At 34.1% G+C, this 13303-nt stretch overlaps 1 protein-coding gene across 1 annotated transcript; it reads right to left on the bottom strand.

Moving 5' to 3' along the window:
* Window positions 1-2887: 2887 nt before the first annotated feature.
* LOC129301584 (probable anion transporter 6, chloroplastic) lies at window positions 2888-12997 on the bottom strand. Its single transcript, XM_054940142.1, is given in 17 exon segments — window positions 2888-3049; window positions 3132-3218; window positions 4512-4564; window positions 4659-4769; window positions 4772-4799; window positions 5122-5217; window positions 5824-5860; window positions 6910-7025; window positions 7304-7352; window positions 7577-7643; window positions 8357-8418; window positions 8541-8621; window positions 8702-8776; window positions 9449-9501; window positions 9749-9848; window positions 11997-12142; window positions 12470-12997. Coding segments are annotated over 17 exon segments (1632 nt in total). The 5' UTR covers window positions 12839-12997; the 3' UTR covers window positions 2888-2947.
* Window positions 12998-13303: the final 306 nt, after the last annotated feature.

Below are 13303 nucleotides of genomic sequence, written 5' to 3'. Positions count from 1 at the left end.
GTTAGATATGTAGATGACTTGCAGAACTTACTTGAAACTACATTGTGCTGCGAAAGGGATCACAATACTGCTAATGAACCTGAACAGCACTGCAGTTGAAGCTGAGAGTGGGCTTGAACAAGACAGTGAGTTTTTGGCACAGAAAGAGTAGTCAAGTTCAAGTTGAAAGATCAAGATTCATTAAGGTGCATCACAATAAACAAAATGGAGCAGCAAGAGAAGAGTACCATCTGACAGCACAAGATGGGGATATACAGAGCAAGCTTGGTGCTAAATGGCAACATTCTAAGTATAATGAAGATGGGGCCATTCCTGGTTTGAAACCTCTTTATGTAAACACTTCAACACCAATAAGGGTTGCTCCTTTCTCCATTGTATTTGCCCATTTACCATATCTTATTCTTCCTGCTTGCAACTAACTTGCTTTCTGTAGGGAAACCAAGAATTTGGTTCCTCTTGCATTGCCCATTGATTCAAATTTCGAGATAGAAAACGAATGGAAAATAACTTGTTTTTCATTTTTCTTGGAGAAGAGTAGAGGGTTTAGTTTTTTTTTTTAATTTTAAAAAATATTCTACTTTTGAGTGAACTGTAGGGACTACCCTATGGATTTTTTTTTTTTTTTAATGCCTCCCATTGTATGATTTCAGTTCATTCAGTTCTATATTTAACTTCATGCTTCTTTGCTTCTAACAGTTATCTTTTCTTTTCTGCGGTTAAAGTTGTGAAATTCTAGAACTTGAGTGAATTCATAAGCACGAAACAACGTCATATATAAAATTCTTACTTTCTCTCTCTTAATCACTATAAAATCATTATTAAATTAATGTTTTCCTTTCGACAATATTGGATTAAAATCTTGATTTTATAAAAGTTTCTACATTTTTCCAATCGCGCCTGAATATAATAGCTATAACACATTTGATTTATGTAAAACATCCTCATTAATTACTCAATAAAATAAGGGTATAATTATATATAGATATATATAGAATAACACCTACTTAATACCCCATATTTTGGATCGAACAAAACTTCTAGAAAACGACATATATTATGGTCCAAAGTGATTATATATTTAATCTTTTATACTTAAAAGTGCTTGTTTCCTTCAAGATATGCAGATTTTTATATATTATATAATATTATTAGTCAATGACCTTATAACCTAGTGGCATGTAAGCTCTTCTATAAGTGGAGGATTGTAGTTCAATACTATTTATAATCTCAGGCTGTTAGTGCCTGCTTTTCTAATTCAAAAAAAAAATATTATTAATATATTAAAATTTACTTATTTTGATTTGATTAGATAAATTATAAAAGTCTTTCCAAATATAATCATGCCATTCATATAATTCAAGGTAAGAATATAATCTAACATGATTCTGATTATAATAATTGAAAAAATTACTTGTCTCATTTTATAATTCATGACATTCAACATAAAATTTTTTCAATAAAATTCATATATAAGTAGTTTTTAAATATAATCAAGTAACTAGTATATGTATATTTTGTTTTATAAATTATCATAGGCTACTTTTATTTGAGATAATATTTACTATAATGTTTATTTAAGTATATTAGGAAATTCCTAAAGGTTTCAGATTTATACAAAGTTTTTCAAGTATATGATAGAAAAGTTGGTGGTGAAATTCTTTTAAAAAGAAAAGAAATATCATTAAATCAATATGTATGACCGCGCCTTTATTTTTGAAATAATCGGCAATATTAAATTAAAAAAAAAAACCTTTGATTTAGAAACAGTACTTACTTCTATATCCAAAAATAAAGTACTTCATCAAAACAAATATAGCATCAGTATATCAATATATCATGCAAAATTTATATCAAACCACATCATTTATGCTATTATAATTTATAACCACTTTTCAAACACTGAAAGAAACATTAAAAAAAAAAACCGTCTCAATTATATGATAATTATGTAATAGGAAGTTTTACTTTTAAATTGTTCACGATCTTTTTAATACACTTCCTAAAACTCAGTAAGAGGGTGTTTGGGACTTTGAACCAAACCACATTTCTCTTGCATCAAAACGCAAAAGCAACTCGTGTTTAATTAAGTCTCTTTGATTTGTAAACCTGTCTAATTATATGATAATTATGTAATAGGAAGTTTTACTTTCAATTTCTTAGTGTTGATTGAAATTATATTTCATATAATCGTTTAAATACACTCCCTCAAAACCACTCAAGTAAGAGCATGTTTTGGACTATGAACCAAACGACATTGCTCTTGCCTCAAAACGCAAAAGCAACTTGTGTTTAATTAATCAAAATCATTAAAAGAGAAACATAAATAAATTCAATTTGGCCGCATCAGATTCCCACCCTTCAAAGAAAAGAAGAAGAAGAAAAAGAAAAGAAGGGCCGTTTAGCGAAACCTTTTCACATGTCCCTCTGTTATTGCCAGTTTGTCACTGGCTTAACGTACGTACACAGAATCTAACGTCTACCCTAAGCTACGGCGTTCCACTCGTAATTTCCTATTAATATATAAATTTATTTATTTATTTCATCAACCTTGAAACCTAAAACACACACCAAATGGAAAGCCCGGTTGATGAAGAATAACACCTAACATTGATAAGAAAATCACAATATATCTTTGACTTTCCAGAGATTTGTAACACCTAACACAAGATTTGGTGGCCAAATCATCGTCATCATTCATCTATTCAAATGCTGCTACAAGCTTAAAGCCGGGGAAAAAAAAATCATTCACCAAGGGAAAAAAAAATACACCTATATATATATATATTAATGCCATTTCCCTTTTCCGCCATTTCTACTGGACGAAATCAGATGACCCATTTGTACAAAAAGCAATATACGCCTTCTCTCCATTGCCAAAGCTCAGGGAAGATTGAGATTTGCTCTATTTCTGAAGCTGTATTCAGAACTATGAAAGAATGAAGAAGTATCATTCTTGCTCTGAAAAATTCTGAGGCTTACTGCTGGCAAACACCAACCATATTAACGTGCCAGTCAAGTAGAAGAAGATTGATGGCGCAAATAGTGATATCTACAGATGAACTTTAGATCAAACACAGAATATATTAACACAACACAGTAAGGGAAAAAAAATCTAGTGAGGGGAGACTCACACTCCATGAATGAGTTGAATCTAAAAGATAACCAGTGAGGGCCACACCCACAATTCCAGGTATTGCCCCAACAGTGTTAGTGATACCCTGAGGAACAGACAAAAGGAATGATTAAGGAAATCAGATATTAATCTCAAACCAAATGTTCAGTTATTTTACTAATGAAAAGAATGAATTAATCTTTAGGAGTACGCAGTAGTTTAGATGTAGCAACATGCATATGCCAAAACCTTTCAAGGGGTTGCTGTTAATTGATCCCAGGTTTGAAACTAATTATGTTATGGTTGGCCTATAACTGAAAGTAGAAGAGTTGAAGTGGAACGTTGTTAGCTGGAAAAAGTAGACACCACCAATAGGTGTTGGTCCTAGTGGAAGAGGTTATAGTTGCTTAAATACGAGTTTGTGTGAATGCATAAAACGCCCTTGGAGAGCTATCTCTAATTGGGCCCAACGATGCTCACATTTGACCCAGTCAAATGACTATATTCAAAATACATATACATATATATAAACCCCTCAATCTTGCAATTGGAGCAAAACTTCATCTAACAGGTAGTTACAAACCATCACTACCAAGGCCTTCATGTAGTTAGCTAAAACAGATGTTGCTTCCCTGCAGGAGCTGCACGGTGTTGCAATGTGGGGGGAAAATTTTGATGGGCATGGGTGGGCTCCACAGCCCATCTTTCTCTCACCATTGGACCGTGCAGATGCTACAGACAATCAATTCGTAGCTAAATCGTTTGATATGCTTCACAAAGGAGGGAAATTTGTTGTGTTTTCATGATACGTGATACGTTTTCATTACTTCTTAAAGTAGGGACAAAGTGTCATTCCACACCCACCAACCTACGATGCCACCCCCCCAAAACATTCCTTTCCACCATATGAAGGATGTTAGGAGATGTTTGATACATGAAATGAAAAGGAGAATGAACTGACTAAAAATATTTGATGAAAAGTTACGTTTGTGTCCCTACTTTTAAAAAGCATTAAAAAAGATATAACAGTTCAGTAATAATATCAAGTACATAATAATTAAAAAAACTTTTCCTTCCCCATCTTCTTTTCCATTGTCAAACGAAAGTACCCTCAAGTAATATGAGAACCTAGAGAAGGCAATTTAAAAAGGAAGAGAATCATATCGCGTCTCTTGACAGCATATGGTCTCTAGTTAAAAAAAAAAAAAAATTTACAGGGCAGCATCTTGCTAACAATTCAAGAATAAGGATGGATGCGCGTAGACTAATGAGTATAAGAACTTGAGATAGCATTGCCAGAAAAGATATTTATTTTTAGGAATAGGGATCATTCACTGAAAGCACCATCTCATATCCATTAATTTTTTGGTACAAGAGATGAAGAAGTGTACGGACATACCAGAAGAATACTTGCATATTCAGGTGACATGTCTTGATGGGTACAATAAAGTCCTGCATAAGCGCACATATTTAAACAGTCCAAAACTAAACGGAGAGAGACGATCAGACTAGTTATATGAAATAAATTTGCAGGATTCTTGGGTACCTGACAAGGCAAAGCTTGAGAGGGCTAGGCCAACCGTTAGAATGCCCACAATCTCCCAAGGTGGTAACCCTAGATCCAGTGAGGACAGAGTCATGCAGATTGCAGGAGAAAAAATGCAATTGATTGGCAGATCTTTCGAACCTTTTATTTAGAAATTCAGACAGCCAGGAAATTATTATTAAAGTCAAAATCTAAATACTACTAAGTTGTCGCTGACATGTCTGCAAATCAAGTAATAAGTCACAACAAATGCTATTGAGAAGTGCTTGGTCAGTATGGCCAAAGCTAAGTAATTTCTCCACAATAAATGAAATTGCACTTCTGTTAAATTTATGCTGTCAAGCATATATTGAGGAAATATATTGATATGAGAAATGTGATTTCTAGTTCTATACCAATCAACTATCGAAGTTTTAGAAGATAAACAAGAAGTAAACTAATAATCTTGTAATCCCTCTCATACCGTTGTAGTTTCAACTCCTCTAGAAATCAAATTGTCAGCTAACTGAGCTGCAGCATTAGTCACAAATATTGAAGCTAATGGTGGAAGAATAGACACCTGAAATGATCAAGAACTCAAAATTGTTGGAAACCAAGTGATAAACAATGGTACCAAATGGAAAATTATGTCCCTAATGATGGGAAATAACTATGTTACAACTGCATCACTATTAAGATTGAATTCTCATTACGGCATTTGTTTAACATAAACTAGCCTGCCTTCTGATATGTTTCGTAATTCTATAATCTTTAGCTCCCTAAATTGTCTTTTACAGGTAGATCATTAACCTCTAAAACGCTAATTATATCTCTGATGGCTAGATATAGCTCAGGAAGTGCCTCTTGTGCTCTCTCCCTTCCTCCCCCCCTCTCTCTCCTCACCACTTCGTCATCAAACTGGCAGTTTTCTGCCAAGGGCATTATTAAACGGCAGCCATCTAAGCAGTACAAATAAACATAGTTTCAATTGAACTTTTCACATTTCAAACTGTATACCAACAGAATCATGATCTTCTTTGATCTCTATTTCAAATTTGATTTACCTATTTCAAACTGTATACCAACAGAATCAAATCCCAAGAATAAAAACTGAATTTTTTTCTTCGTGAATGCTTGAGGTAATTGTGTTGGCAGAGAGAAAAATAAAAATTCCAATCAGTCTTACCCATGCAGCTTCGGTAAGGTTTAGATTCAGCTCCTCACTGCATCACATATAGATAGTAGAATTAAAACTTCCATGGAGGAAAAGTCGAAAAAAATAGAACTAAAACGCTCTGCACCAGTTTAAAATTATAAAATTTATGTGTGAAAACGATGATCATGTTTTAAACCATAAAATGTAAAATCTCTAGAAGGATTCTTTCTTCATTAATTACTAAGCAAAAGAAATGGCAAACAAATAAAACAAAATTAAACTTAAAAGTGTTTGTCAGTTATTTGGATCAGTGCCATATCTTCAAGTATACATTAGACCTTTCCCAAGGCCCTTGGGTGGGGGGAGCCAAGTAGGCACAAACAGGTAGTTCCAGCTCTTGCCAAGGCAACAGCGATTAGCAGTGCAACTAGAAAGCAGTTTGGAACTGACGCATTTTATATCACAGCCCCATCAAAGCACCACAGTGATTGTCAACTTAACACTTCTTTCACATGGAGTTTTTAACAAAAAATCAATACTAAGCTGAAATCGGTGCAGTCTAAGAAAAGGAGGAACCTAAAAATTAAATTAAAAAAAAAACTTTATCATTAAAAATATACAGAGGACAGCTACAGGAACTCCTAATTGAGAGAAGTAGATTCCATAGCATTTTTCATCATTTATTATTCACCAAGTCACCTTATTATCCATTCAAAATTTAAAACAAATGAAAAGGAAATTAAAAAATGATTAAATAACCAACACTTATTAAAAGCAACAGGACTCAATTGCAAAGCCCTGCAAGTTTTAAGATGTAAAATACAAAATGCCATCAAGTAGCTTACTCATTTACATAACTTAGGTAAAGAATATGCAATTCCAACTTCTTATATTGATTATTACTATATTAAAGATATTCAGCAAAGCTCCTGAAAATGAAAGATATCAATGATCAATTTTAAGATAAAAAGAAAAACAAAAAAGTAAAAAAGAATATAAATAAATCAAATACTTATTGCGGAAAATCTCCAATATCTCTCTAACAACTATTGACAGTAATTCTGAGACATAGGAAACAGGTAGAGAGAGTTAAAGCAGTAGATGTCAACAAGGTACCTAAAATATGTGGGAAGCCATGATAGACAAGTGTAGTGACCCCAGCTACCACAGAAGTGAACATATATCATAGCCCATACAGCTGAACTTCGAAAAAAAGTGCTCCATGGTACATCCTACAGTAGAAAGCATAAAAATGAAGCAAAGGTCTAATTTGGATAAAAGTACGCATTCAAGAAAGGAAGGATTACACCACAAAAAAATACCTGCTGTTCTGCAGTTTAAGAAAGATTTTTCCCCTCTCACTCAGTAATTAGTAATTAAAGTAAAAAGTAAAACTGTCTCAAGTTTCAATGAGATAATTGAATAATGTTGTCATATCAGCTTGACTTCAGAAGAAAAGCCTTCCACGGTAAGTATGGTAAATACTCATTCAAGCAGTGAAGGACTTTACCAGAACAGAATTTTTTGTAAAGGCAAAAAGTAAAACCAATAAAATATATCTGGATTAAAAACAACTGCTGTTCTGCAGTTTAAGATTTTTTTTTTTTTAACTCAGTAATAAAGGGCAAAGTAAAAGGGTCCCTAGTTGTTATCAATCAAATAATTGAATAACACTAACATGTCAGAATCGAAGCCCATAAGCAGCATTAATATGTCATTTCCTCTCTGAGAAGGCACAACAATTAAATCCAAATATGTATGTCAAAAAATTATTGATCCATACCTTCCAAGAGTCACTAAATTTTCTAGAGAGTCATTCCATGAAGGTGGTGGGGTAACACTGCAGGCCACTGAGATGATCAAAGACAAAAGAAGTGAAAAACCAACAGTTAAACCATAAGTAAACATAGGATGAAAGCAAGAATTGGACACTAAAGCAAAAGAAATTTTTCTACAAACAATAATGAACAAGTGGCCTACAGGCTACCCTTCAAACATAGCCCATGAAGAATATGATTACTAAAGTATAGAATGATAAGTCCAATTATATACTGATCAATTTAATGGAGACAATGGTACAGTAGAACAGTGTAGGATGGAATGATTCAGAACAATTATAAATGAAACTTAGATGAGCCAATTCTACAGCCTATAGGGAACACTGAAGTCCTAGTGAAGGCCATACTGTGAGACAAAATTAGCAGCAACAGTAGATAAGTTTGCGCAGGTGATAGATTAACTGTTGTTACAAGCAACGGTATTGGAGGAGAAAGCAAAAGTGATGCATATACTAAGACAAATTCACATCAGTAGGAAGTCAGTAAGAACGAGTTTGAAAGAAATTTCCAAGTCCATGGATTAAAAACAAAAATAAAAATACAGATTGGATGATAATTAGGACATTAGCTTAATCAAAATCTAACTCCAGCATCCCTTGGCATTTAGCATTAAAGAACTTGATTCTTCAATTAGAAAGGTAGTTGGATCATGAGTTAATTCATAGGCCGCTACTTGGCAGAAGATTGATAAAGCAGATAAAGAGGTAAACAGATTAAGTGCTCACATGAATTAGATTCAGCCACTAAGTCTGTGTCTCTTTCTTCAAGAAATTGAAACCCCAAAAACCTTTGAAATTTATGGCAATAACACACATCAATTTTTCATTAACAGAAGAACTTTACTACGTTAAACCAACTGATGCAATGAAAACCATACAAGTAATTAAGTAATTAATCTTTTCTACTTACCAAGAAATCCCTAAAAGTCCAAATATGTAGAATACTGATTCCCAGCCAAAATGTTGGATAAGGGGAGGAGCCAAAAGAAGCCTGATAGCTAATAATGTGTTAAAGGAGAATTACAAGTTTTTTTACTTTTCAACATTAGACTACATGCTATAAATACAAACCCCATAACACTTCCTACACTCAAGCCACCAAATACAAATGCTACAGCCCGTGAGCGCTCCTCCAATGGTATTGTCCTGCAACTCATAATGAATAAAACAAATTAGATGGGGGAGATGTTAAATAATGCAAAATAAAATCAAATTTCTGTCAAAACCACCCCTATTTCTATAAACTTAAAAGATCAATTGCCAAGATTGTGAAGAGGTGGAAAAAAGAAAATATACTGAAAAAATAGTTTGCAAATGCAGCAACCTACTATTTTACAGAGAAGTTTTATATTTCCAAATCATGAGAATCACAAATTTTCTCATTATCTTGAATCAGAGTTTGCACAAGGGCTTCTATTTGGTACAGAATACCCTTAATAGTGCCAAATCAATGCTCGCTTAGCAGGAAATATTAAAGTAGATTTTTCTTTGGGGAGGGGCTGTGGTGGAAAAGGGAGTAAACTGGTTGAAACTACTCATCAAGCTTCAAAGAATTCTTCATAGTGTCCTATATTTCTTGATATTCTGCTTCCAACTAACACCTCCAATGGAAAATTCTCCTTTTTCACAAGGGTTTCTCTAGTCCAATAAATAATTATATTTCAAAAGTTGCAGTACAAGGGAAGTTATAACGGCATGCAGGATAGAGAATGAAGCAGACCAAAAATTATAAATCAAATAAAGGGAGCACTAATCAACCTAAATCATCAATATAAACCAAAATGCACATTGCTTAAGAATGAATACATATAAACATGCCTAGCAATTAGATCAGTGGCTGCTGATGGCGAAACGCCTTCTCCTATCCCAACCTATAAATGAAATGAAATGAAAACAATTAGTAATTGAGAAAGAATAATATGTGCAAGACAATATGTTAAACAACAATTAACCCCCAGAAAGAATCAATAAACAGACCCTAACCGTAGTAAATAGAAAGCCAAATGGAAAAATAAATTTAATGAAGCCAAGACCTTTTGCAAAATTAATCAAGGATCCATGAACATATATTGACACTTGAATATCAGGTAAAAAGGGTAAAGAATTAAACCTACTAACCAAAATTCTTGAAAGGACTAATCCAGGCATATATCCAGCAACAATAGGAACAAGAGCCGTAGCAATTGACCAGGCTAATACCCCAAGCTTGAGAACTTTTCTGAAACAAAAAGAAGGTAGAAGTATAACATCATAAACCTAGAGACTCAACTGAAGTTTTGAAACTTCATCTAAATTCCTGGGCAGAAATTTTATATCAAATTACCTAGATAGTTTTCAAAGTTTGCTTACTTTGTCATGATAATAAGAATAGAATTTTCTAACAACTGACGTAAGATTGTCATCTATTGAGTATCCAGTTTACCAAGTAGATCTTTGCAGAAACAGTACTAAGCAGTTTCCTTATTTCAACAATCATGCTTTTAGAATGAGAAAAGAAGAGTCTGGGTTGCCTATATTAGAACCATACAAGATAAGTACGGGGGGCAACAACTAGTATCAAAACGTCTAACGGTGAAACAAAGGACTTTCGTATAAGGATTAGACTATATAAGAGATTATCTTTGAGCTCTTATTTGTTTGACCTGATTCTAGATGTTTTGACTAAAAATATTCAAGAAAAAAAAATCCCCAAATGCATGTTTTTTGCAGATGATATAGTTTTTATTGTGAAGACAAAAGAAAAGATTAACTGCAAATTGGAGTTATGAAAGAGGACCTTAAAGTCAAAGGGTTTTTATCTGAGTAGGAGTAAGACAAAATATTTGTATTGTAATTTTAATAAGAAGTTAGTTAGTAGTAACTTGGAAGTGAAATTGAGAGATCAAATTATACTTTAAGTGAAAAAGTTAAGATATTTGGGAGCTGTTATTCAACATGATATAGAAATTAATGAAGATGTTGTATATAAGATACAAGATGGGTGGTTTAATTGGAGAAATGTTAAAGGAGTTATTTGTGATCAAAATGTACTTAATAAACTTACAAATAAGTTTTATCAAACTGCTATAAGACCAACTATGCTATTTGATAGTGAATGTTCCGCTTTAAAAGGACAATAGGAGCAAAAAGTTGGAGTAGTAGAGATGAAAATGTTGAAATGAATGTGGATGAATACAAGAAGAAATAAAATCCAAAATAAGTATATACAAGAAAAAGTGAGTGTGACATCTATTGAGAGAAAAATAGTAGAAAATTATTTAAGATAGTTTGAATATGTACAAAGAAGGTCGCAGGAGGCACTAGTAAGGAGAGTAAAAGGGATAATCTTGAGCCTAGTAAAGAGACGTAGATGAGGACCAAAGAGAACACTTATAGAAGTTATTGAATACGACCTTTTAGTTTACAATATTCCTAAGCTTAGTTGATGATAGAGTACAATGGCATCGTGCAATCCATGTAACCCATCCCTCTTAGTGGGATAAAGCTTGTTGTTGTGCTTTCAGAATGAATAAAGTGATCATTAAATCATTCTCATTTATTTTGTCTCAAAACCATAAAAGGGGGGGAAGTGCTTTATTTTTCTTGAAGAATTATATGAAATTTTCCACATTAGATTTCAAGATTCCATTCTGGAACATCAATAGCAAGTTTCTTCTAATGGTTCTCTTTATCTTGATTCTGTTCTCTGCAAACTATTTCTGGAATTAGATCAACTTGAATTTCATCTGCTATACTTTATAGGCTCAATCTTCTTTTTAACTATATGAAACCCTAATTCTAAAAACATACTCACATTTTCACTAATGTTCTATCATCTAGCCCAATTTCTCACATAGGTACCTTCTCAGTGTTTGACACACAAGGCTGACAGAATTATGTCTGACATTGGCGTCCAGAATCCAAATTCATAGAATCAGATGTTATCCCTGTCCAAGACATATTCTTTCATTCGTATATATCATCATAGCACATCGAAAATTCCAATCCATTTTATGTAGATTATGTTATGTCTCACAAGCTCCACATATAGTGCATCCTAAGTTGATTGTAGTGTAAGTAAGCCACGTATAGCCCTCAATTGAGCACCATCTATTTCTTGAGTTTATAATTAATTTTTACAATTTCATTAAGCCCTATCATTGTCAACACAGCAGAGGATTTTGGATCTGAAAAGTATTCAATATTCTGACTGGTGAAGCACAACGCTAGTTCAGTGCGTTGACATAAGACACCGAACTCTATGCTCGTGTAGGATCATGAGTTGGGCCTAGGCCCACAAGTTTTTATTTATCCGTATATACAAACAAGTTGCAACCCAGCTCCAAAGGGAAAGAAGAAAAGGCTGTTCTTGCTTCTGGAAACTAACCTCCCACCAAATATTTTGGCTAACCAACCCCCAGGCAATTGACTCAATGCATAACCCCAGAAGAATGATGATTGAACCAATCCGGCCACTGATGAATTCCACCCAAATTGATGAGACATTGGGATTATAGCGACACTCAAGTTCACCTGCCCAATCAAGTAACTGATCAATAAAAGCCAGACCCCATAAACAAATGACAAATGAGCACTCTTCTGTAACCTACATATGATAATTCCAGTTAACCCATAATAAAGGGGAAGGCCAGCAACTCACATTTCCAGCAAATTAAACTAAGGAACTATGGGGAAAGATCAATGAGAATGGAGTTCACAAAATTTAGCTTGTGCTTTTAAGAAAAGATAGATGTAAACGAGTGTCATAGCAACCAGCAAAGCAAAGCTTCTAGTTGCCTGCTAATTAACTATAAAACTTACTTGCGGAATTATAAAACAGAACTACAAAAGAGTGATAACCTTATCCATGTTGCAGATAACGAATGCCAGGGACGTCGTACCGATGAGCTTATATCGTTGGGGAAGATTCTTCCAAGGTGGCCAATGGCCATCAGAAGTCACGGCAGACACATTTTGAGCTCCCGAAGGACGCTCCGAATCCAAAACAGAAGCTTTCTGCTCCACTTCGTCGACCCGAAGTCCAGTGAGAACCTTGGCGGCAATTCTATCACTTTCTTCGACATTTTGTTGAGAGCTGGACAAAATTCTGAACTTTAGGCCGTGCTGTGAAGACAAACGGTGCAACTGGCTGCGTCGAAGAGAGGTTTTGCAAACTCGATTGTGCGAAAGGAAGCACGAATGATCTGTTCTGAGTGTAACTTTGGCCATTTTTTTGGTTGACAACTCAAAATTCTAAGGAGACGCGCAGACTAAAACTGGCATAAGTAAACGAAAGAGAGTCTGATTTTGTTTCTGGGTGAAGAAAAATCCAAGGGTGCTTTCGGTTGCCCTGCTCACCAAAAGAGAACCTGAATTCGCCACGCAGGAGCTCATTTGCGGCTCAGACGAAATGGGAGTATTTTAATTTAATATTTTATTTCCTCCCGTTATATTTTTTTTTTCCGATGAAGGAAAAGAAAGAAAAAAAAAACTAAAAACTAAAATCTAACATTCGAGATTAAACTATCAGAGATAAAATCAGGAGGAGATGCAAAGAAGATCACGTCACCCATCTACTTCAAAGCCTCCTTCGCTAATGAATCTGCAATGGAGTTGGCTTCTCGGTTGCACCAAGTCAAATCAACAGTCCAATCTCATTGTCTCATGCTCTGGATCTCTACAATGAGGTCACAA

Source organism: Prosopis cineraria, unplaced genomic scaffold (assembly GCF_029017545.1).
Source record: "Prosopis cineraria cultivar Desert tree isolate PC_DT_omini unplaced genomic scaffold, ASM2901754v1 PC2227, whole genome shotgun sequence".
NCBI classification, from domain to species: domain Eukaryota; kingdom Viridiplantae; phylum Streptophyta; class Magnoliopsida; order Fabales; family Fabaceae; genus Prosopis; species Prosopis cineraria.
The sequence above is the reverse complement of the archived record's forward strand: the minus strand, read 5'-3'. Positions and strand labels throughout refer to the sequence as shown.